Consider the following 21,658-nt stretch of genomic DNA (forward strand, 5'->3'; position numbering starts at 1 on the left):
CTGCTGACTAGCTGGTTAACTGCTGACTAGCTGGTTGACTGCTGACTAACTATTTGGCTGACTAGCTGGTTTACCACTGATTACCTGGTTGGTTATTGACTATACAGTTAGTTGTCTGCTGACAAGCTGGTTGGCTGTTGCTTCTGTTGGCTGACAATCTGATTGACTTATACTGACTTCCTTCCTAGCTGGCTTGCTGCTTTTCAAAGTTTAAGCTGCTTTGTGTTGTAGTAGCTATTCAGCAGCAAAGCTCTAGTGTAGGTGATCATAATGCAGTAAGGTTAGAGCAACAGCAGTATATGGCCATATTACAAGTACCAAGCAAATACGTGAAAAGTGATAGGAGCATCGAGCATATTCAGTCATTTACTGAGACAACTGTCAGTAATGCCTAACCATACCAACATTGTGCTTGTAGGTGGCTCGAGTGTATAAATACTGCATAACACAGTCTGCTGTATGTGGCACTATGATAGTTGTGAACATGCATCATCAGCAAAACTATGTATTTATTTTTTCCAGCTTATCACCTTACATAAGTGTAAGGGAAAAGAATCCACTACTGATTGTATTTCTGTGCATGCAGTATGAAATGCATGCTTCACAAACCCGTCAGGTTTTTGGGTATCCAGCCATTCGCCATACTTTTTAACTTGACTTAGTACCACAAAATCCAAAAAATTGTACATGGGAACTCTATGTGATTGCATGAATAACATCAACTATGCACTCCACCACAGGTACATAAATACATTAACATCATATAAAGAGTGTTTTAATTGTTTGTAGAAATCATTTCATGTGTAATAAAAGGGGGCGGTACCCATTGAAGGAGGCATGGCCTACAATGGCCTAGTATCCAAATTTGTTGTTTATATACTTTTGTGCCCAAGATTTGATGCTTTTATCACAAACTGTTATACTATGCCACCTCACTATTTAAGGTTCTGCTAGCATAGCAAAAATTAGCAATTCATTTAAAACAAGCATGCAGCACAACTCCATACAATGTTTTATTACAGTTGCATTTCTTCAAGTAGACGTTTATAGTCATTACATAATCGTTGCATTTTTTATTCACAAGAAAATAGAATCTGTAAATTGTGTTATAATCAGTGTTTTCTTTGTATTGTAGTACCCACTCCTATTGTTACTGCACTCAACACTCAGACTGTTGGTCAGTCACTAACTCTGCAGTGTCGTCTAACTACTGCAAATGCCCTCACTGTTCCAGTAAATATTGTGTGGAGAAGAGAGAATGATAATATGCAACTGCAAAATAATAGCCCTATAATGTCAGTGATGTCAGGGGATTCATCAGTATACACAGACACTTACACAATATCACCACTGAGTATAGATGATGATGGTAGAGAGTACCAGTGTGAGGTTATGATCAACACTAGTCCACCAGTAATGACTACCGGTAGTGTTACACTGGATGTGATGGGTAAGTCACTAGTTTGATCTACATTTCCTATTCAATTCTCTCTACAGTTCCTACTCCTGGTGTCTCCATATCACCATCTGGTCCCATACAAGGAGCTATGGTGGGTAGTCACCAAATGATCCAGTGTACAGTGAGTACAGTTAGTGGAGTGGAGTCCAATTCAGTAATGATCAGTTGGATGGGACCTGGAGGAGACGTCATTACAAATAGTAGTAGAGTTACCATCAACCCAACCACTTCTAGTGGTAACACTTACACTAGTAGTATCCAGTTTACCTACCTGATGGAGGGAGATAATGGTACATACATGTGTAATGTGGTGATACTGGAAACTAGTGGATCAGCATCAGTTGTACTGGAGACACTTACTAGTGAGTCATAACAACTTCAATTACAACTAGAAGGAAAAATTAGGAATTTTATAATACTGTACAAACACAACGTGGCAAGCACTAATTGCATTCGATTAAAAGCTTGCTCACAAAAGGGGTATGGCAGCTATTTTGTTTGCGAGTCTTCAGTGGCATGACAGCCATTTCATTACTTGTGAACAAAACAGCTGCCGTGTCCCTTTATTAGCATTTTTTAATCATGCACAATTAGTGCTCACAATATTGCATTTATGTAGTATCGTAATTTGGATTAGGGATCAAAAGACAATAAAAGTACTGGAATGAGAGGAGTTTTCTGTGATTGCTGATATACTAATGGATATTTAATCCATTTCACTCTAACCTAAAATGTCCGTTGGTATATTGATAACCATTCCTGTTTCACTACTCTTTAGCAATTCCCTTGTTTTGCTTCTTTGGTCTCTTACCCAACTTAAAATTCCTAATTTTTCATTCTACTTGTTTGTTAACATAATTATGACTACTGAACCCACACATACTGCATCAAAAGAAAAATGTTTACACCATGCAGGCATGCCATACAATTAATTTGCATCTGAACGCATGCCACAGCAATCCATTCAAAATGAAGTGGCCACTACACTTCGTTTTCAGCTATGTTCCAACTATTACACAGCAGTACAAGTGATCAGGCGATAAACTGATATCTATAATATACAGGAAAGTCATGTCATGCTATTGCACATCAACACCTTAAATTATCTTAAAAAGAACTGAGACAAAACAGAGGGCAAAGGTAATCCATGTTGCATGTATTGTGTGTACTGCAGTCTCTGAAAGGCACATTTCAGGATGAAGCAACATCGAACAGAGAAGAAATCAAGCCTGTAGCCTTATCCATTGTTGAGTTATGCTTAGCTGGAGATATCAGTTAGTCAGTCACGCAGTTAAATTGAATTTTAAAATGCATAGAAACATGTTGTAAGTGTTTGGGATTGGTCTGATGACATTTTTGGCGTAATATTTTAAGACAAGAAAGCCCAAACCTTCTTGATCCCTAGTATACAGTACTACCATACTGTTGCTGTGTGATGTAGTACAAGTACTAGGAAAATTTAATCTAAAATACAGCCAAGCTGTAAAAAAGGTGTGGCCTGCAAAAAAAGCCAGGGTGAAAAAGGATGTGAAATCCAAGGTGGCAATCAAGAAATGTCTGTGATGGTAGGTTGATGGCAAACTTTTAATAACAACAATTCAGGTGAATTTGTGTTGTCTCCTCCAAGTTTCTCTTGAATTGTCATTATTAAAATTTTTGCCATTAACCTATCATCCCAGCCATTTCTTGGCCACCAACTTGGATTTCACATATTTTTTCACCCTGGCTTTTTTGGATGCCACACCTTTTTTACAGCTTGGCTGTTTTTTATTAGATATCACTTCTATTTGTAATTTCATACCTAAAGCCAGCCTAAGGCCAGCCAGCTGTGCGTATTTCTCTTTTTTCTCTACTACAGGAATGAGGATTACGAGGGAGAGTGAAATTTTTACTTATTTGCCTAGCTACATGTACATTTATTTAGTAATTTACAATTGTATTGATTGATCATAATTATCACATTAACCGCTAAACAGGTCAAGACACACGATAGTGTGTCGTCTGGCATGTGACAGACAAGTGTGTATTTTACAGGAACTAAGAAAATTCCGTTTTCAAGCATCCGTAGCTCGATAATGGCTAGACAGAAATTAACCATTTTTGTTGTGGAAACTCCCTCGAGTGGGACACCCCCCATTCCAAATTTGAGGTGGATCCACCCATCCATCACAGAAATACACACCTTCAAAGTTTGTCTTGTATTTTTCTTCATGATCTTTTTTCTTCTTTGTCTCGCATACTTGTGAAAAGTGGTGATAACTTGCATACTTTGGTCGATTTTCTTAAATTTGGAGGGCAGTAAGGGTGTAATACTGCACATTTACAGTCCAATTTTGGTACAGATCAGACAAAGAAAAAGAGAGGTACACGCAATTTTTCAAAAATTCAAATATGATTTGTTGTCACACCTCCAGAGTAAACTACTTCACAGAATAACTTGAAATTGGTCTGTACATGGAGTAACTATCGTAGTGCAAACCTTTTGTAGTTTGAAAGAAATTGCACTTACAGTCATGGAGTTATAACAAAAAAAAACGCTAACCATGTGTAAAAATCACATTATCAAGTTTTGCTAATAAAGTAGTATTACTTACCATGCCTACCAGGCAATCTAGCTAATAAAATCAGTTGAAAATAGGTAGAGAGGCAGAATGATTATTTTAGAGGGATCTTTCAGTAGTGTACAAATAATCAGATTAAAAACCACTAAACTAGGTGTAATCGAGATACTCTAATAATGCAGTCACTCTAATAGAACATTCAGCTATGTAATAAATCATTCTATTAGAACGTTCAGCTGCAATCAAATCACCATGTAAGGAGTTCAACTACAAGCAAGTCACCCTGTAGAGAGTTCAACTACAGACAAGTCACCCTGAAAAGAATTCAGCTACAAACAAACATGCTGTGGAACGTTCAGCTATACACAAGTCACCTTGTAGATGGTTCAGCTGAGTCCAGCTACATTGGAAGTTACCTTGTAGAGATTTCTGCTACAAGGTAGTCTACCTGTAGGAGAGAGGACAAGTGATAATTTACATGCACTATTCATTTTTATAAAAAATGTATCACTATTAAAAAGTATCCAAAGAGTTCAGGTCTTGATGTCTTTCTCCTTTCTGCAGTAAAAACAAGACAAGTAAAAGAAACTATAAAGCTGGCTACAGGCCGGCTTTGGAGTATACAATTACAAAAAGAAATTATATCTATACAAAAACAGCCAAGCTGTGAAAAAAGGGTGCAGCCCCCAAAAATATAGGGTGAAAAAAGATGTGAAATCAAAGGTGGCAGCCAAGGAATGACTGATTGTAGGTTAATAGCAAAAACTTTAATAATGAAAATTCAGGTGAATTTGGTACCGAATCCTAGAAAACAACACATTCACCTAAATTGTCATTATTGAGGTTTTTGCCATTAACCTACCATCACAGTCATTTCTTGGCCACCACCTTTGATTTCACATCTTTTCGCCCTGGCTTTTTGGGGGCCACACCTTTTTTCACAGCTTGGCTGTTTTTGTATAGATTGAATTGTCTGTGGCTGAATACTCTACAGGGAAAGGTGTATGTAGCTGAAATTTCTACAGGGAGACTTGTAATGTAGCTGAACTCCTAGACTACATGGTGGAAGGTTTGTAGTTTAACTCTCCACAGAGTGACTAACTATGCTCTCTACTATACTCTATACCCAACTATACACTCTACAGAAAGAATTACAACCCAGCTGAATTTTCTACAAGATGGTTTTTTTGTAGCTGCACTGTCTGCAGTGAGCCTTGTAACATAAGCAAACTCTCTACAGGGTGACTTTTTAAACCAGGCGCATGCCCATAGCTGGCTAAAGGCCGGTTATGGGCACGCACCTGGTCTACTGAAATTGCTTTCGTAAAAGTGTGTGTGTGTACCTATCTACATATCTACTTATCTATCTACCTGTCTATCTTTGTCCGTACGCACCATGTGAGCAAAATTGTTAATGTAAAAAGCAGCTGTTACGTGAGAAATGAAGTCTGTATCAACTTACGCATTGGTAAAACTTGCCCTGAGGTGGTTTCTTTTCGGCAGTCTGAAATACAGGTGTGGTGGCTCTCCTCAGACTTTGTGAATTACCTTCCCTTTGGGTTTGACAGGCATTTAACAATTGAGAAACAACAGTGCAGGCCTCGTAGACTACTATAGTACGTTCACGTTGAGCTGAATCCTGAAAAATAGCTAAAAATTAAAAGTGGATTTTTTCTCAACAGAGTTAACATTTCAGCCAACCAGATGATTATTGGTAACAGCAAAAGTGTCAACAACAGATACATACAGTTTGGCTCCATTACAAGTTCGGGAAAGGGCTGTAATGGGCACTGTAGTTATATGGCTTTTCCATAGGAAATGCATTGTGAAAATTTTGATTGGCCATAAATATTATGTCAAACATTTGAACAAAAAGATTTTGAAATATTTTTAGTGGGTCAAGCAGTACTACAAATAAGCCAAATTTCAAGATCATGTGTAATTGCATCCGTGAGTTATTAAATGTTTTTGAGGATTCAGCTCAACGTGAACATACTATAGGAATAGCCTATCCCTTTGGTTGGAAAGGGGGCATATCCCCGACCGAAAATGAAGAGCAGCTTTGAGGCTTTGTCAAGAGAATTTGTGGGAAAAAACACTATAATCAAAGTATATTACAAAATCCGAGAATTACAATAAATTAATTATGCATGAACTCTCTACAGGATGACTTGTTTCTAGTAGATCTGTCTACAGCGTGACTTCACGGGTGGATCCAGGGTTTAGCAAGGTGGGGTGTACCATGGTAGTAGGCATATAGAACAGGGTGTCTGGGGGCACAGTCCCCCAGAAGCTAAAGGTACTTTATATGTTTCAGGACTGAAATTCTTGATGTAGAACAGTTTTATGCACAAATATGTGAATTATGGTAATAAATTATGCTAAGTGGTCTGCAATGATCAAGAGTTATAGGGATCAGCAAAAGTACTTCAGTTATGAACCATACAAAGGACCACATGCATTTTATCTGCTAGCTGGTTATTAGTGACTAAATGTACTGCAGATGTACGTATGACAGTTTTTGCATACTCACCAACTGTGAAAGATTCTTTTTATATGCAGTGACTGTTCTATTGGAGTATTTTACTGGCTGCTTGTTAGAGTATCTAGATCTTGTTTAATTTTATTTTATTTTTTGTTGGGGGAGGACACATGCCCCTTGTGTCACCCTTGGATCCACCACTGGACTTGTTTCTAACTGATCTATCTACAGAGTGACTAACTCTCTACAGGGTGATTTGAAATGTAGTTGAACTCTCTACAGGGTACTAGCTGATCTCTCTATAGGGTGACTTTTTTCTTGCTGAACTTTCTTCAGGCGACTTTCAACGCAGCTAAACTCTCCCAAGGTAACTTATTTCTTGTAGAACTCTCTCCCAGATGACCTGAAATGTGGTTGAGCTCTGTAAAGGGTGGCTTAATAATTGCTTCTATCTCTAAAGGGTGACCTGTTTCTAGCTGATCTCTTTTCAGGGAGACTTGTTTCTGTGCTAATCTCTCTACAGAGTGACTTGTTTCTCACTGAAGTCTCTACAGGGTGACATGAAATGTAAATGGACTCTTTGCAAAGTGGCTTGTTTCTAGCTGGTCTCTCTACAGGGTGACTTGTTTCTAACTGTTCTCTCTAGCTAGATACATTGTCACTGGTTCTAGTTGACCTCTCTACAGGGTGACTAGCTTCTATCTACTGGGTGAATTGAAATGTAGTTGAAATCTCTACTGGGTGACTTGTTTCTAGCTGATCTCTCTCGAGGAGACTTCTAATGTTAGTGAATTGTTATTGTTGTTGTTGTTGTTGTTGTTATTTGTGTTTTACAGTGACCATCACTGAATTCTCTACAGTGTGACTTGTTTTACCTGAGCTCTCTACAAGTAGACTTCTAATGTAACTGAACTCTCTTCATTGTGGCTGAATTGTCTACAGGATGACTTTTATGTAGCTGAACTCTTAACAAAGTTATAAACTCTACAAAACATAGTTGAGCGCTATAATAGAGTTTTTTTTTACTTCTTAGCTGATTGCTCTATTAGGGTACTGCTCTATAAGACTTATCTTAATCACACACTTGTTCACCAAGTTTTATTTTGTGTGTATAACTCTGTGGCTTTAAGTCTAAATTGAATTCACGTAATTGTTACACACTGTTGGTTTTTTTGCTGTATCTTCGTGGTCTTTAGCTCAATTTTTTTTAACCACAAAAGGTTTGAAGTTTAATAGTTAACGTAGCCACATACCAATTTTCAGCTTCTTTCCATGAGTGGTTTATCCTGTAGACATGACAACATATTGGTGTTATTTTTCATAAATAGTTACTAAAAACTCCTTTATACCCCCTTCCATGTGCCTAATTTCAAGGCAATTGGATGTGACATTCTTTTATGGCAGCTTTTGTAAGTGTGCAGTAAGACACAGAAAAAGAAGGAAAAATGGAGAAACTAAGCCAAATTTTGAAGATTCATATCTCAGGAATGCTTGAAGCATTTTTTGCTGAAATCTGGTATGTGGAATACTGATGGTGGGTGGACATGTCCATAGCAAAAATCATTTTGTTTGATATAGACGGCATGGAGCTATGAATGCATGAAAGTTGCTTTTTCTTTTTTCCTATCAATATATTCAACCAGCTTCTTGGGCCACACAACACACTACCATGTGCCTTGATTAGGAATTTTAACCTCAAATAGGGGTAATTGGAATAGAAAGTAATGAAGCAGGGAGGTCACTTACACTTGCAGCAATACTAGTGGACATTTAGTCTTATAGGTACGTTGTCAGTAGCACAGCAATGGCTGAATTAGGGATTAAATATTCACTAGTATATCTGCAAGTGTAGGTAACATCCCTTGTTTCATTGCTTTTTATTTTTATGATCCCTTCTCAAATTTATAACTCTTAATTTTCCTTGTACTTGTTTGTTTACTTTTGTAACATAATTGTGACTAGTGAATCCAGCATCAAAGAATAAAATGGTGCCACATCTCTATATATATATAAAGCTGAAAAGCTGTCTGTCTTTCTGCATTCTTTGCTCGTATCGTCGCTAACTCAACAACCAAAGCATTTATCAACATGAGACTTTATACTTACACACTCACATCGTTTCAACATTTTTGTACTTTGAAAATGACTTCACTGCACATGCTGCATACATAAATGGTGGTGATGCTTCAAGTTAATAGCTTGCCATTAGCATTATGTTATTGTAAAATTGTGAAGATGGTCCTGCACGTAGGGCAGGCACCAAAGTGTATAATAAAACAATGGTTGCATCTGAACTTGTGCCCCAACTATTAATCACTGAAGACGGAATGGCCATTCTGCTTTAGGCACAGCTATGTTTTGCCCATTACACAACACTGTAAATGAAGAAGGGCGCAAGAAAGGCCTCTGCAGTTACTCCACTCACTACAGAAATTACAGATGGTTTCTGTTAGTCAGTTCAAGTATGCCGTTACATGTTAATTAACACATATACGGTAATGAAATGAGACACAAAGGAGGACAAAGGTAAGTCAATGATGCATCCATTGTAGCTTTTATTGTAGGCGAATAGGAAGCCTAAGCAACAAACGGCAATTGGTGAAGAAATCAATCCTTTAGCTTTAACTATAGGCAAATTACTTATGTCACCTGATCTGCAATCACCTCACATGTTCACACACATTTTTCAAGCTCCATTTTCTTACATTTCCTATATCTGGAAAGCCATAGGAATGATCAACCAAAGAATCCAAGAAGCTAAGAACTTCTGAAGCTATATACAACACTGCAAAGATGGTAACAATATAAACATTGATTTGTGCAGTGGCAATATGGAAAATAAACTACAGGCACTTAATTAAATGGTCATAACTTAATAATGCAGTCCTCTACAGATATGCAACTTTCACCATTACATTCTCCATGAAGAAGTGAATCTATTGCTGGATAAGTTATAACTCCCAGGTCATTTCTATGACCAGAGTGAAGGCAAATACAAGAAAAAGACTGCCTGTCCAACACAAGGTAGACTAAATCTCTTTTCTTCCATTTCGTCGGGGGCACTGATACGAAACGAAGATTTTCAGCTTTGGAGAACACAGTGCTACCCAGTTAGTGCCATTAGCAACTTCCTTCATTGTAGAACAAGTGCTTAAATTACAAATATTCTAGAGAACAAATGTTTTTAGTCAAGAACGAATAATAGAATATTCTATATCTAATCAAAAACAGCCAAGCTGTAAAAAAAGGTGCGGCCCCCAAAAAGGCCATGGTGAAAAAAGATGTGAAATCCAAGGTGGCGGCCAAGAAATGGCTGTGATGGTAGGTTAATGGTAAAAATTTTAATAACGACAATTCAGGTGAATTTGATGCCAAGACCAAGTGGCACAAAATTCACCTGAATTGTCGTTATTAAAATTTTTACCATTAACCTACCATCACAGCCATTTCTTGGCCGCCACCTTGGATTTCACATCTTTTTTCACCATGGCCTTTTTGGGGGCCGCACCTTTTTTTACAGCTTGGCTGTTTTTGATTAGATATCACTTCTTTTTGTATTTGTATACTGCAAAGCCAGCCTATGGCTGGCTTTGGAGCTTTTTTAACCCATGTGTTTTTTTAATTTACCACAGGAAGAAGAAAAGTACTTATAGAAGATTTTTAATACTTCAATTATTTTTTATTTTATTAGTAATTATACAAATTATATACATATATTTATTACATGCCCATTATTCCCCACAGGATATTTTTTAGCAGCTGATCTCTCTACTGGGTGACTTAAAATATAGCTGAACTATATACAGGATGGTTTCTTTGTAGCTGAACTCTCTACAAGATAAATTCTTCTAGCTGATTTCTCTACAGGGTGATTTGTTTCTAGCTGAACTCTCTACAGGTGATTTGTTTGCAGCTAAACTTCTACATCTATGGTGGTTTCTTTGTAGCTAAACTCTCTACATGATGGTTTATTTGTAGCTGAACTCTCTACAAGGTGACTTCTTCTAGCTGAACTCTCTACAGGGTGATTTGTTTGTAGCTGAGCTCTCCACATGATGGTTTCTTTGTAGCTGAACTCTCTACATGGTGACCTCTTCTAGCTGATCTCTCTACAGGGTGATTTGTTTCTAGCTGAACTCTCTACAGGTGATTTGTTTGCAGCTAAACTCTCTACATGGTGCTTTCTTTGTAGCTGAACTCTCTACATGATGGTTTCTTTGTAGCTGAACTCTCTACAAAGTGACTTCTTCTAGCTGAACTCTCTACAGGTGATTTGTTTGCAGCTAAACTCTCTACATCCATGGTGGTTTCTTTGTAGCTGAACTCTCTACATGATGGTTTCTTTATAGCTGAACTCTCTACAAGGTGACTTCTTCTAGCTGAACTCTCTACAGGGTGATTTCTTTGTAGCTGAGCTCTCCACCTGATGGTTTCTTTGTAGCTGAACTCTCTACAAGGTGACCTCTTCTAGCTGATCTCTCTACAGGGTGATTTGTTTCTAGCTGAACTCTCTACAGGTGATTTGTTTGCAGCTAAACTCTCTACATGGTGGTTTCTTTGTAACTGAACTCCCTGCAAGGTGACTTCTTCTAGCTGATCTCTCTACAGGGAGATTTGTTTGTAGCTTAACTCTCTACAGGTGATTTGTTTGCAGCTGAACTCTCTACATGATGGTTTCTTTGTAGCTGAACTCTCTACAAAGTGACTTCTTCTAGCTGAACTCTCTACAGGTGATTTGTTTGCAGCTAAACTCTCTACATCCATGGTGGTTTCTTTGTAGCTGAACTCTCTACATGATGGTTTCTTTATAGCTGAACTCTCTACAAGGTGACTTCTTCTAGCTGAACTCTCTACAGGGTGATTTCTTTGTAGCTGAACTCTCTACCTGATGGTTTCTTTGTAGCTGAACTCTCTACATGGTGCTTTCTTTGTAGCTGAACTCTCTACATGATGGTTTCTTTGTAGCTGAACTCACTACAAGGTGACCTCTTCTAGCTGATTTCTCTACAGGGTGATTTGTTTCTAGCTGAACTCTCTACAGGTTATTTGTTTGCAGCTAAACTTTCTACATGGTGCTTTCTTTGTAGCTGAACTCTCTACATAACAGTTTCTTTGTAGCTGAACTCTCTACAAGGTGACTTCTTCTAGCTGAACTCTCTACAAGGTGACCTCTTCTAGCTGATTTCTCTACAGGGTGATTTGTTTCTAGCTGAACTCTCTACAGGTTATTTGTTTGCAGCTAAACTCTCTACATCCATGGTGGTTTCTTTGTAACTGAACTCTCTACATGATGGTTTCTTTGTAGCTGAACTCTCTACAAGGTGACTTTTTCTAGCTGAACTCTATACAGAGTAATTTGTTTGCAGCTGAACTCTCTACATGATGGTTTCTTTGTAGCTGAACTCTCTATAAGGTGACCTCTTCTATAGCTGAACTCTTTACATGGTGTCTAGTTTCTAGCTGATCTCTCTATAGGGTGATTTGTTTGCAGCTGAAATCTCTACAGGGTGATTTGCTTGTAGCTGAACTCCTTACATTGTGTCTAGTTCCTAGATGATCTCTCTACAGGGTGATTTGTTTGTAGTTGATCTCTCTGCACATTGATTTGTTTGTCGCTGAACTCTCTACAGGGTGATTTGTTTCTAGAAGATCTCTCTACAAGTTGATTTGTGTGTAGCTGATCTCTCTGCAAGTTGATTTGTTTGTACTCTACAGGGTAATTTGTTTGTAGCTGAACTGTCTATAAGGTGATATGTTTGTAGCTGATCTCTCTGCAGGTTGATTTGTTTTAGCTGAACTCTCTACAGGGTGATTTGTTTCTAGCTGATCTCTCTACAAGTTGATCTGTGTGTATCTGCAAGTTGATTTGTTTGTAGTCGATCTCTCTACAGGGTAATTTGTTTGTAGCTGAACTGTCTATAAGGTGATATGTTTGTAGCTGATCTCTCTGCAGGTTGATTTGTTTTAGCTGAACTCTCTACAGGGTGATTTGTTTCTAGCTTATCTCTCTACAGGTTGATTTGTGTGTAACTGATCTCTCTACAAGCTGATTTGTTTGTAGCTGATCTCTCTGCAGGTTGATTTGTTTCTAGCTGATCTCTCTACAAGTTGATTTGTTTGTTGCTGTTCACTCTAAAGATTGATTTGTTTGTAGCTGAACTCTATGCAAAGTGTTTTGTTTGCAGCTGATCTCTCTACAGGATAATTTGTTTGTAGCTGAACTCTCTGCACAGTGATTTGTGTGTGTCTGAATTCTCTAGAGAGTGATTTAATTGTAGGTGAACTCTCTACAGGGTGCATGACTTGTTTATAGCTGAACTCTCTACAAGTTGATTTGTTTGTTGCTGAACACTCTAAAGATTGATTTGTTTGTAGCTGAACTCTCTGCAAAGTGTTTTGTTTGTAGCTGATCTCTCTACAGGATAATTTGTTTGTAGCTGAACTCTCTGCACAGTGATTTGTGTGTACCTGAATTCTCTAGAAAGTGATTTAATTGTAGGTGAACTCTCTTCAGGGTGCATGACTTGTTTATAGCTGAACTCTCTTCAGTGTGACTTGTAATGTTCTGAATCTCTACAGTGATATAATTGTAGCTTAACTCTCCACAGGGTGACTTGCTTCTTGCTAAACTGTCTATAAGATTAACTGTTTGCAGCTGAAGTCTCTACAGAATAACTTGTAATGTAATAAAATTCTATAATGGAGTAAATAAATTAGCTGAATGCTCTATTAGGGTGACTGTTCTATTAGAGTATCTCGATCTCGCATTGCTACACAGAGTTGGCTTTCGAATCATAACTCAGTGGTTTGTAATCCAATTCTTCTATACTACTGCAAGGACTTTCTATGAAGATTATTCCAGCTATACACCGATTTTCAGCTCATTGCTCTTAGCGGTTTGCCTAGTAGGCGTAAAAACTAATACTTTTTTATTACTAAAAATCGATCGCGTAATTGTGACACAGGTTGGGTTTTGTGTCATATCTCCGTGGTCTTAATCTCGATTCCTTTCAAACCACCAAGAGGCACTCCTACGATGGTTACTCCATCTACATAGCAATTTTCAGCTCATTCCATGAAGCGGTTTACCCTGTAGGCGTGACAACAAATCGATCTTGTTTTACACGAATAATCGGTCATAACGCCTGAACCATTCATCGGATTTGCACCAAATTTGATGCTAGGATTTGCCTTTGGACTCCCTTTCTGTGTGCCAAATTTCAAGGCGATCGGAGCACGCGTTTGCGTTTCATAGCAATTTTTGCAAGTGTGCGAAAAGACGAAGAAGAAAAAAAAAAACGAAGAAAGAAAAAAAAATGAAACTTTGGCCGCTCATATCTCGGAAATGGCTTGCGTGATTTCCTTCAAATTTGGAATGTAGACTCCCCTAGCTGGCGGGCAACTCTGCAGCAAATTTGGTTTCAATCGGATAAGCTATCACAGAGATACAAATGTGTGAAAATGACATTTTCTTTCTTCCTGTCAATATACTCACGGTGTGGCGCGCCGGCTTCTTGGGCCGCACGACACACTATCGTGTGTCTTGATATAGTGTAATACTGAAATACAGTGTATTATGTGCATGTTATTTCTTATTATTTGTATTGAATTGTAAAAATTTGATATCCTAAAACGTCAGTAGGTGGCTTTTGAAATGAAGTAGAAGTGTCTGATGATGTAGCTACTAGCTAGAGGTGTACCAATACAGGGGCGGATATAGGATTTTTAAAAGGGGGGGGCTAACTCAAGGTTCTAATCTGTTGGATAGAGGTGTGCAAAGCACATTCCTAGCATGCTTTGCATGCTGGAACTAGGAGAACTAGGGGGGTCTGGGGGCATGTCCCCCTAGGAAATTTTTGAAAAATAGATGCTAAAATACTGCAATTTGGAGACATTTTCACATAAAATTCATAATATTTTCTGCCTGTAGATATTTTATATACTGCCTTTAGATTATAGGTATGGCTCTCTGAAGCATTTTGCTAATGGAAAGGTTTGGGTAGGTACAGACAACCAAGTACATGATGTACCCCTCTCACAATTGCACAACACTGAATAGGTGCATATTAGAATAATAATGTTGAAAGTGGAAAATTTTGAAATTTGAACAATACAAGATTGAGTCTGAGAGCATTTTCAATGGAAATTGTGTACCTGAATTAAGTACTGCCATACATATTAACTACACAAGTAGATGAATGAAGCCTTTTAAACAGACCAATGCACTTCATTGTATGTATAGGTGCAGGCAGATTTGGAAAGATTTCGTAACAGAACTAACTACATGTTTCCAGTGAATGTTCTATTAGAGTAGTTAGCTGACTGCTCTGTTAGAGTATCTCGATCTTGTACACCTCCAATGCTGATACGGGTCCTTGTTGCATAAACATTAGCATAAATCCACTGATAATACCTTGGAAAGATGTTTATAAGGTGGGTTTATGAGTATTTGTATTATTAGTGGTCTTATCAAGACACACGGTAGTGTGTCGTGCGGCCCAAGAAGCCGGCGCGCAACCCCGTGACTATATTGACAGGAAGAAAGAAAACGCAATATTCGCACCTCCGTAGCTCTGTACTGCCTTGATGAAACAAGACGAATTTTGCTGTGTACATTCCCTCCAACTTCAGTACTCCACATTCCAAATTTGAGCGAAATTGCTTCAGGCTTTCCTGAGATATGCGACTTCAAAAATTGGCTTAGTTTGTTCGTTTTTTTTCTTCTTATTTTTCTTCATCTTTTCGCACACTTACAAAAACTGCTATAAAACGCGAACACGTTATCCGATTGCCTTGAAATTTGGCACACAGAAGGGGGGTATAAAGGCGCATCTCGGTACCAACTTTGGCTGGAATACCATAAAAAGACAAAGAGTTATGAGCAATTATGCACGAAAAATAACACCAATATGTTGTCACGCCTACAGGGTAAACCGCGTATGGGAAGAAGTTAAAAATCGGTGGGTGAATAGGTTAACTATTGAACCTCAAACCTTTTGTGGTTTGAAAGAAATCGAGCTAAAAACCAGGAAGATACAACAACAAAACCAACAGTGTGTAACAATTACGGAACTGAGATTAGCTAATAAAAAACGAATACTTGCCACGCCTACCAGATAAACCTCTTGGGGTAATGCTTTGAAATTCACTGTACAGATGGAGTAATCATCTTAGAAAGGCTCTTCAATGGTGTAGAAGAATCAGACTTAAAGCCACGGAGTTATAACACGAAATCCAACTTGGTGTAGCAAGTGCGAGATCGAGATACTCTAATAGAGCAGTCATCCTAATAGAGCAGTCATCCTAATAGAGCAGTCATCCTAATAGAGCAGTCACCCTGAACAGAATTCAAGAGATCAGTTAGAAATAAGTAACCTGTATAGAGATCAGCTACAAACAAATCACCCTGTAGAGAGTTCAGCTACAAACAATTCACCCTGTTCAGACATCAGTTAGAAGAAGTTTTCTTGTAGAGAGTTCAGTTACAAACAAATCACCCTGTTGAAAGATCAGCTAGAAGATGTCACCTTGTAGATAGTTCAGTTACAAAGAAACCACCATGTAGAGAATTCAGCTACAAACTAGTGACCCTGTAGATACATCAGCTAGAAGAAGTTACCTTGTAGAGAGTTCAGCTACAAAGAAACCATTCTGTAAAGAGCTCAGCTGCAAACAAATCACCTATACAGAATTCAGCTACAAACAAATCACCCTGTAGAGAGATCAGCTAGAAGAAGTTACCTTGTAGATAGTTCAGCTACAAACAAATCATCCTGTAGAGAGATCAGCTAGAAGAAGTTACCTTGTAGATAGTTCAGCTACAAACAATTCACCCTGTACAGAGCTCAGTTAAAAGAGGTTTCCTTGTAGAGAGTTCAGCTACAAACAAAGCACCCTGTAGAGAGATCAGTTAGAAGAAGTTACCTTGTAGATCGTTCAGCTACAAACAATTCACCCTGTAAAGAGATCAGCTAGAAGAAGTTACCTTGTAGAGAGTTCAGCTACAAAGAAATCATCATGTAGAGAGTTCAGCTGCAAACAAATCATCCTGTAGAGAGTTCAGCTAGAAGAAGTCACCTTTTAGAGAGTTCAGCTACAAAAAGATCACCCTGTAGAGAGTTCAGCTAGAAGAAGTCACATTTTAGAGAGTTCAGCTACAAAGCAACCACCATGTAAAGAGTTCAGCTGCAAAAAAAATCAATCACCCTGTAGAAAGATCAGCTAGAAGAAGTTACCTTGTAGAGAGTTCAGCTACAAAGAAACCACCATGTAGAGAGTTCAGCTGCAAACAAATCACCTGTAGAGAGTTCAGCTAGAAGAAGTCACATTGTAGAGAGTTCAGCTACAGTGAAACTCCCTTGTAGATAGTTCAGCTACAAACAATTCACCCTGTACAGAGCTCAGTTAAAAGAGGTTTCCTTGTAGAAAGTTCAGCTACAAACAAAGCACCCTGTAGAGAGATCAGTTAGAAGAAGTTACCTTGTAGATCGTTCAGCTACAAACAATTCACCCTGTAAAGAGATCAGCTAGAAGAAGTCACCTTGTAGAGAGTTCAGCTATAAAGAAACCACCATGTAGAGAATTCAGCTGCAAACAAACACCCTGTAGAGAACTCAGCTACAAACAAATCGCCCTGTAGAAAGATCAGCTAGAAGAAGTTACCTTGTAGGGATTTCAGCTACAAACAAATCACCCTGTATAGAGTTCAGCTACAAAGAAACCATTCTGTAAAGAGCTCAGCTGCAAATAAATCACCTGTACAGAATTCAGCTACAAACAAATCACCCTGTAGAGAGATCAGCTAGAAGAAATTACCTTGTAGATAGTTCAGCTACAAACAAATCACCCTGTAGAAAGATCAGTTAGAAGAAGTTACCTTGGAGAGAGTTCAGCTACAAAGAAACCACCATGTAGAGAGAGTTCAGCTGCAAAGAAATCACCTGTACAGAATTCAGCTACGAACAAATCACCCTGTAGAGAGATCAGCTATAAGAAGTTACCTTGTAGATAGTTCAGCTACAAAGAAACCACCATGTGGAGAGTTCAGCTGCAAAGAAATCACCCTGTAGAAAATTCTGCCAGAAACAAATTGCCCTGTAGAAAGATCAGTTAGAAGAAGTTACCTTTTAGAGAGTTCAGCTACAAAGAAACCATTCTGTAAAGATCTCAGCTGCAAACAAATCACCTGTACAGAATTCAGCTACAAACACATCACCCTGTAGAGAGATCAGCTAGAAGAAGTTACCTTGTAGATCGTTCAGCTACAAACAATTCACCCTGTAAAGAGAGCAATTAGAAGAAGTCACCTTGTAGAGTGTTCGGTTACAAAGAAACCACCATGGAGATTTCTGTAATCAATATATGTGACCGGATTTGCGAAAAGGGGTCTTCCACACACATCCAATTCTGTAAACGTTGGAGACCATAACTCAGTGTTCAAGTAACATATTAACCTGAAAATTTCACCATGTATTCAGCTATAGTGGTGCTCACCACTGCCCAAATTTCAAGGCAATAGCTCTTTCCAATCTGAAGTTATCAATTGTCAAAGTTGGCAAATTGGATGTGTGTGGAAGACCCCTTTTCGCAAGTCCGGTCACATATGTATTATATATATAATTTGTACATTTACTGATAAAATATTTAAAGTACATCTACTTCATCTTTTCTTCTTCCTGTAGTAAAGAAAAAAAACATAGGTTAAAAAAGTCCCAAAGCTGGCCATAGGCTGGCTTTGGGGTCTAAAAATACAAAAAGAAATGAAATCTAATCAAAAACAGCTAAGCTGTAAAAAAGTGTGCGGCCCTCAGAAAGGCTATGGTGAAAAAAGATGTGAAATCCAAGGTGGCGGCCAAGAAATGGCTGTGATGGTAGGTTAATGGTAAAAATTTTAATAATGACAATTCAGGTAAATTTTTGTGCCACTTCACAAAATTTACCTGAATTGTCATTATTAAAATTTTTACCATTAACCTACCATCACAGCCATTTCTTGGCCGCCACCTTGGATTTCACATCTTTTTTCACCATAGCCTTTCTGAGGGCCGCACACTTTTTTTACAGCTTAGCTGTTTTGGATTAGATAATTATGCTAAGACAAAATTTCATTATAATACTCAGCATATTGATCAAGTAAAGCCTAAATATGAAGGGGGGGCTTCAGCCCCTCAAAGCCTCCCCCCCCTGGATCCACCCCTGCAATAAGGATTTTCAGTTGTATCGATATCCAATTAATCTGTACCTATACTGATTGTATATTCTGTAAAGTGTAAATCAGATACAATTACATGTGTAGACTGCATAATGTATATTCTAATAATTTGTAGCATTGAGAAAACAGAAGTGATGTAACCTTGCTATATTGCACAACTACCTATGGTGGTGTGGCCTCTATTACACAACCCAGACAATTAGGCACCACAAATATTTTAATACATGCTCCCTTACTCTGTGTTTTGATTAGTTACCAAGATGCCTGTTATACACAGATGATCAGTTTAGTTTCCTGTGCTACAGTTTTTTGTTCTGAAGTGTAACAGCTATACTGTTCTGGGTAAGAATATTTTAACACCAATAGCAGTACTTACACGCACAGTTGTATGGCTTCTTGTAACCTAGCATTTTATGGAATGGTATAGAGAGACTTTCTATTTGTTTGTAGTGAGCTAAAAGGCTTTTCATAGCTGGTACTCATATTTGCCATGCAAACTTATGGGTTCTCAGAGCGTTTGTGTCCATTATTAATATGGAAGGCATATCGGCAACTGATCTGATCACCATCGCGATCACCGATCCGATTATCGGTACATCTCTAGCACAGTTGTAGAAACTGAAAAAGATTCCTCTTTACTAGTGTCCACCATCTTTCCTGTAATTTCGATGTTTTGAATTGCAATAATCATTTCGAATAGATTTGAATCGAATACAAATTCAAATATTCGGTATATTCATTTTAGCTATAGGGTCATTCCATACCAAATCAACCAAAAAAAATTCGGACCCCTTCGGATTTTCATGAAATTTGGCATAGACATGGACTCTACTAAGAAACTTTCTCACATCAAAATTTGGCCCATTCTATTGATCTCCCTTTAAGATATGACCGCTCAAAGTTTATTAGAAAATATTACAGCAGCTTACACAGGTTTAATAAAATTGCCATAACTTTGTCAGTGATTTCCACAGAACCTTTCTGTTTAGATGTTTGGAATGCTTATTAAATTCTCTTTCAAGTGATATATAATTCATTATAATTACTCAAAGGGAAAGGTCAAACCACAAAAATGTGACTTTTTCCTTTGATCTTAATTATTTCAAAAACGGATATTTTAATTGCTTTCATTTTTTGTTTAAATATTCTTCTAATAGCCTTCTTTCATGCCAGTAAGTTTGAAGTTGGGATGACAAGTAGATTATGAGTTATGGCTACATACATAATTCTTATTGATGTTTACATGCTACAGGGGGTATAACTACGAACTCTACTATAACAATACAAGCTTTTAAATTCAATTATAGTATGGAATGATTGGAATCTCATAAGAATGTGGTCAAGTTGTATTACACATACAGTTGGAGGCATAGTACACAGGCATAATCACAACATTAACCAGAAGTATTAATACTCTCCATTGCTGAGGCCCCATGTTACGTATATCAATGCAGTTATGACAACTGGTGCAAATATCGTCAAAAGTCCATAATAGAGGTTGTATACCATAATTATATTGGAGAGATTTGGTGGTAAATTATCTTATGGTACTGCAAGTTTGGTAAGGAAAAGGGTTTTAGTTTTCATTTCTTCATCAAACAACTCCCCTGCCAAACTTCTCGTATAGCGTATTTTACATGTATGATTTGTTTGTAAGATCTGTAGGCAAAGTTTTTTGACATAACAGCTACATTTCATAAAATCACAAGACAGTGCCAGTGCAAGGAAAACTCCAGAGGGGATTAGTGTACTGTTCCAAAATCTGGTAATGTTTTTAAAATTTTGTAACTCAGTAATAGAATGTGCTGTGACCATGAAATTTGGAGTAGTTACACACAATTGGACACTGATAATGTACGTAAATTAATTTCTCGAATTTTGACAAATTGAGTATGAGGTGTAAATCACTGACCTACAACTCCTGATTTTTCATGAAAAATGCATCAAGTCAGTGGCAGTTTAAGATATCCTACAGTACACTTATAACATTTAGTGTTCACCTATGGTACAGCAAAAAAAGTTACAGGACGTTTTGATTACCGCTTTAGAATAAGTTATGCAAGCAATTATGTGAAAAGTTAAATACGCATCAAAAACTACATACTTACATAGGGATCCAACTTCTTTTCACTCAATATATATATTATCTAATCCAAAACAGCCAAGCTGTAAAAAAAGTGTGCGGCCCTCAGAAAGGCTATGGTGAAAAAAGATGTGAAATCCAAGGTGGCGGCCAAGAAATGGCTGTGATGGTAGGTTAATGGTAAAAATTTTAATAATGACAATTCAGGTAAATTTTGTGAAGCGGCACAAAAATTCACCTGAATTGTCGTTATTAAATTTTTTACCATTAACCTACCATCACAGCCATTTCTTGGCCGCCACCTTGGATTTCACATCTTTTTTCACCATAGCCTTTCTGAGGGCCGCACACTTTTTTTACAGCTTGGCTGTTTTGGATTAGATTTCATTTCTTTTTGTATTTGTATACCAGCTTTGGGACTTTTTTAACCTACGTTTTTTACTTTACTACAGGAAGAAGAAAAGATGAAGTAGATGTACTTTAAATATTTTATCAGTAAATGTACAAATTATATAATACTGTATAATACATATTTGACCGCATTTGCGAAAAGGGGTCTTCCACACACATCCAATTTGCCAACTTTGACAATTGATAACTTCAGATTGGAAAGAGCTATTGCCTTGATATTTGGGCAGTGGTGAGCACCACTATAGCTGAATACATGGTGAACTTTTCAGGTTAATATGTTACTTGAACACTGAGTTATGGTCTCCAATGTTTACGGAATTGGATGTGTGTCGAAGACCCCTTTTCGCAAATCCGGTCACATATATTGATTACAGAAATCTCCATGGTGGTTTCTTTGTAACCGAACACTCTACAAGGTGACTTCTTCTAATTGCTCTCTTTACAGGGTGAA

At 37.8% G+C, this 21,658-nt stretch overlaps 1 protein-coding gene across 2 annotated transcripts in view; it reads left to right on the forward strand.

Moving 5' to 3' along the window:
• LOC136255729 (uncharacterized) overlaps positions 1 to 21,658 on the forward strand; it is a 172,953-nt gene that overhangs the window by 54,206 nt on the left and 97,089 nt on the right. For both annotated transcript variants that reach the window (XM_066048564.1, XM_066048565.1), the window contains 2 exons: positions 1,136 to 1,450; positions 1,498 to 1,821. In XM_066048564.1, the coding sequence (XP_065904636.1) occupies positions 1,136 to 1,450; positions 1,498 to 1,821 (639 nt within the window). The remainder of the gene's footprint in view (positions 1 to 1,135; positions 1,451 to 1,497; positions 1,822 to 21,658) is intronic.

The sequence above is a fragment of the Dysidea avara genome, chromosome 5, assembly GCF_963678975.1.
Source record: "Dysidea avara chromosome 5, odDysAvar1.4, whole genome shotgun sequence".
NCBI classification, from domain to species: Eukaryota; Metazoa; Porifera; class Demospongiae; order Dictyoceratida; family Dysideidae; genus Dysidea; species Dysidea avara.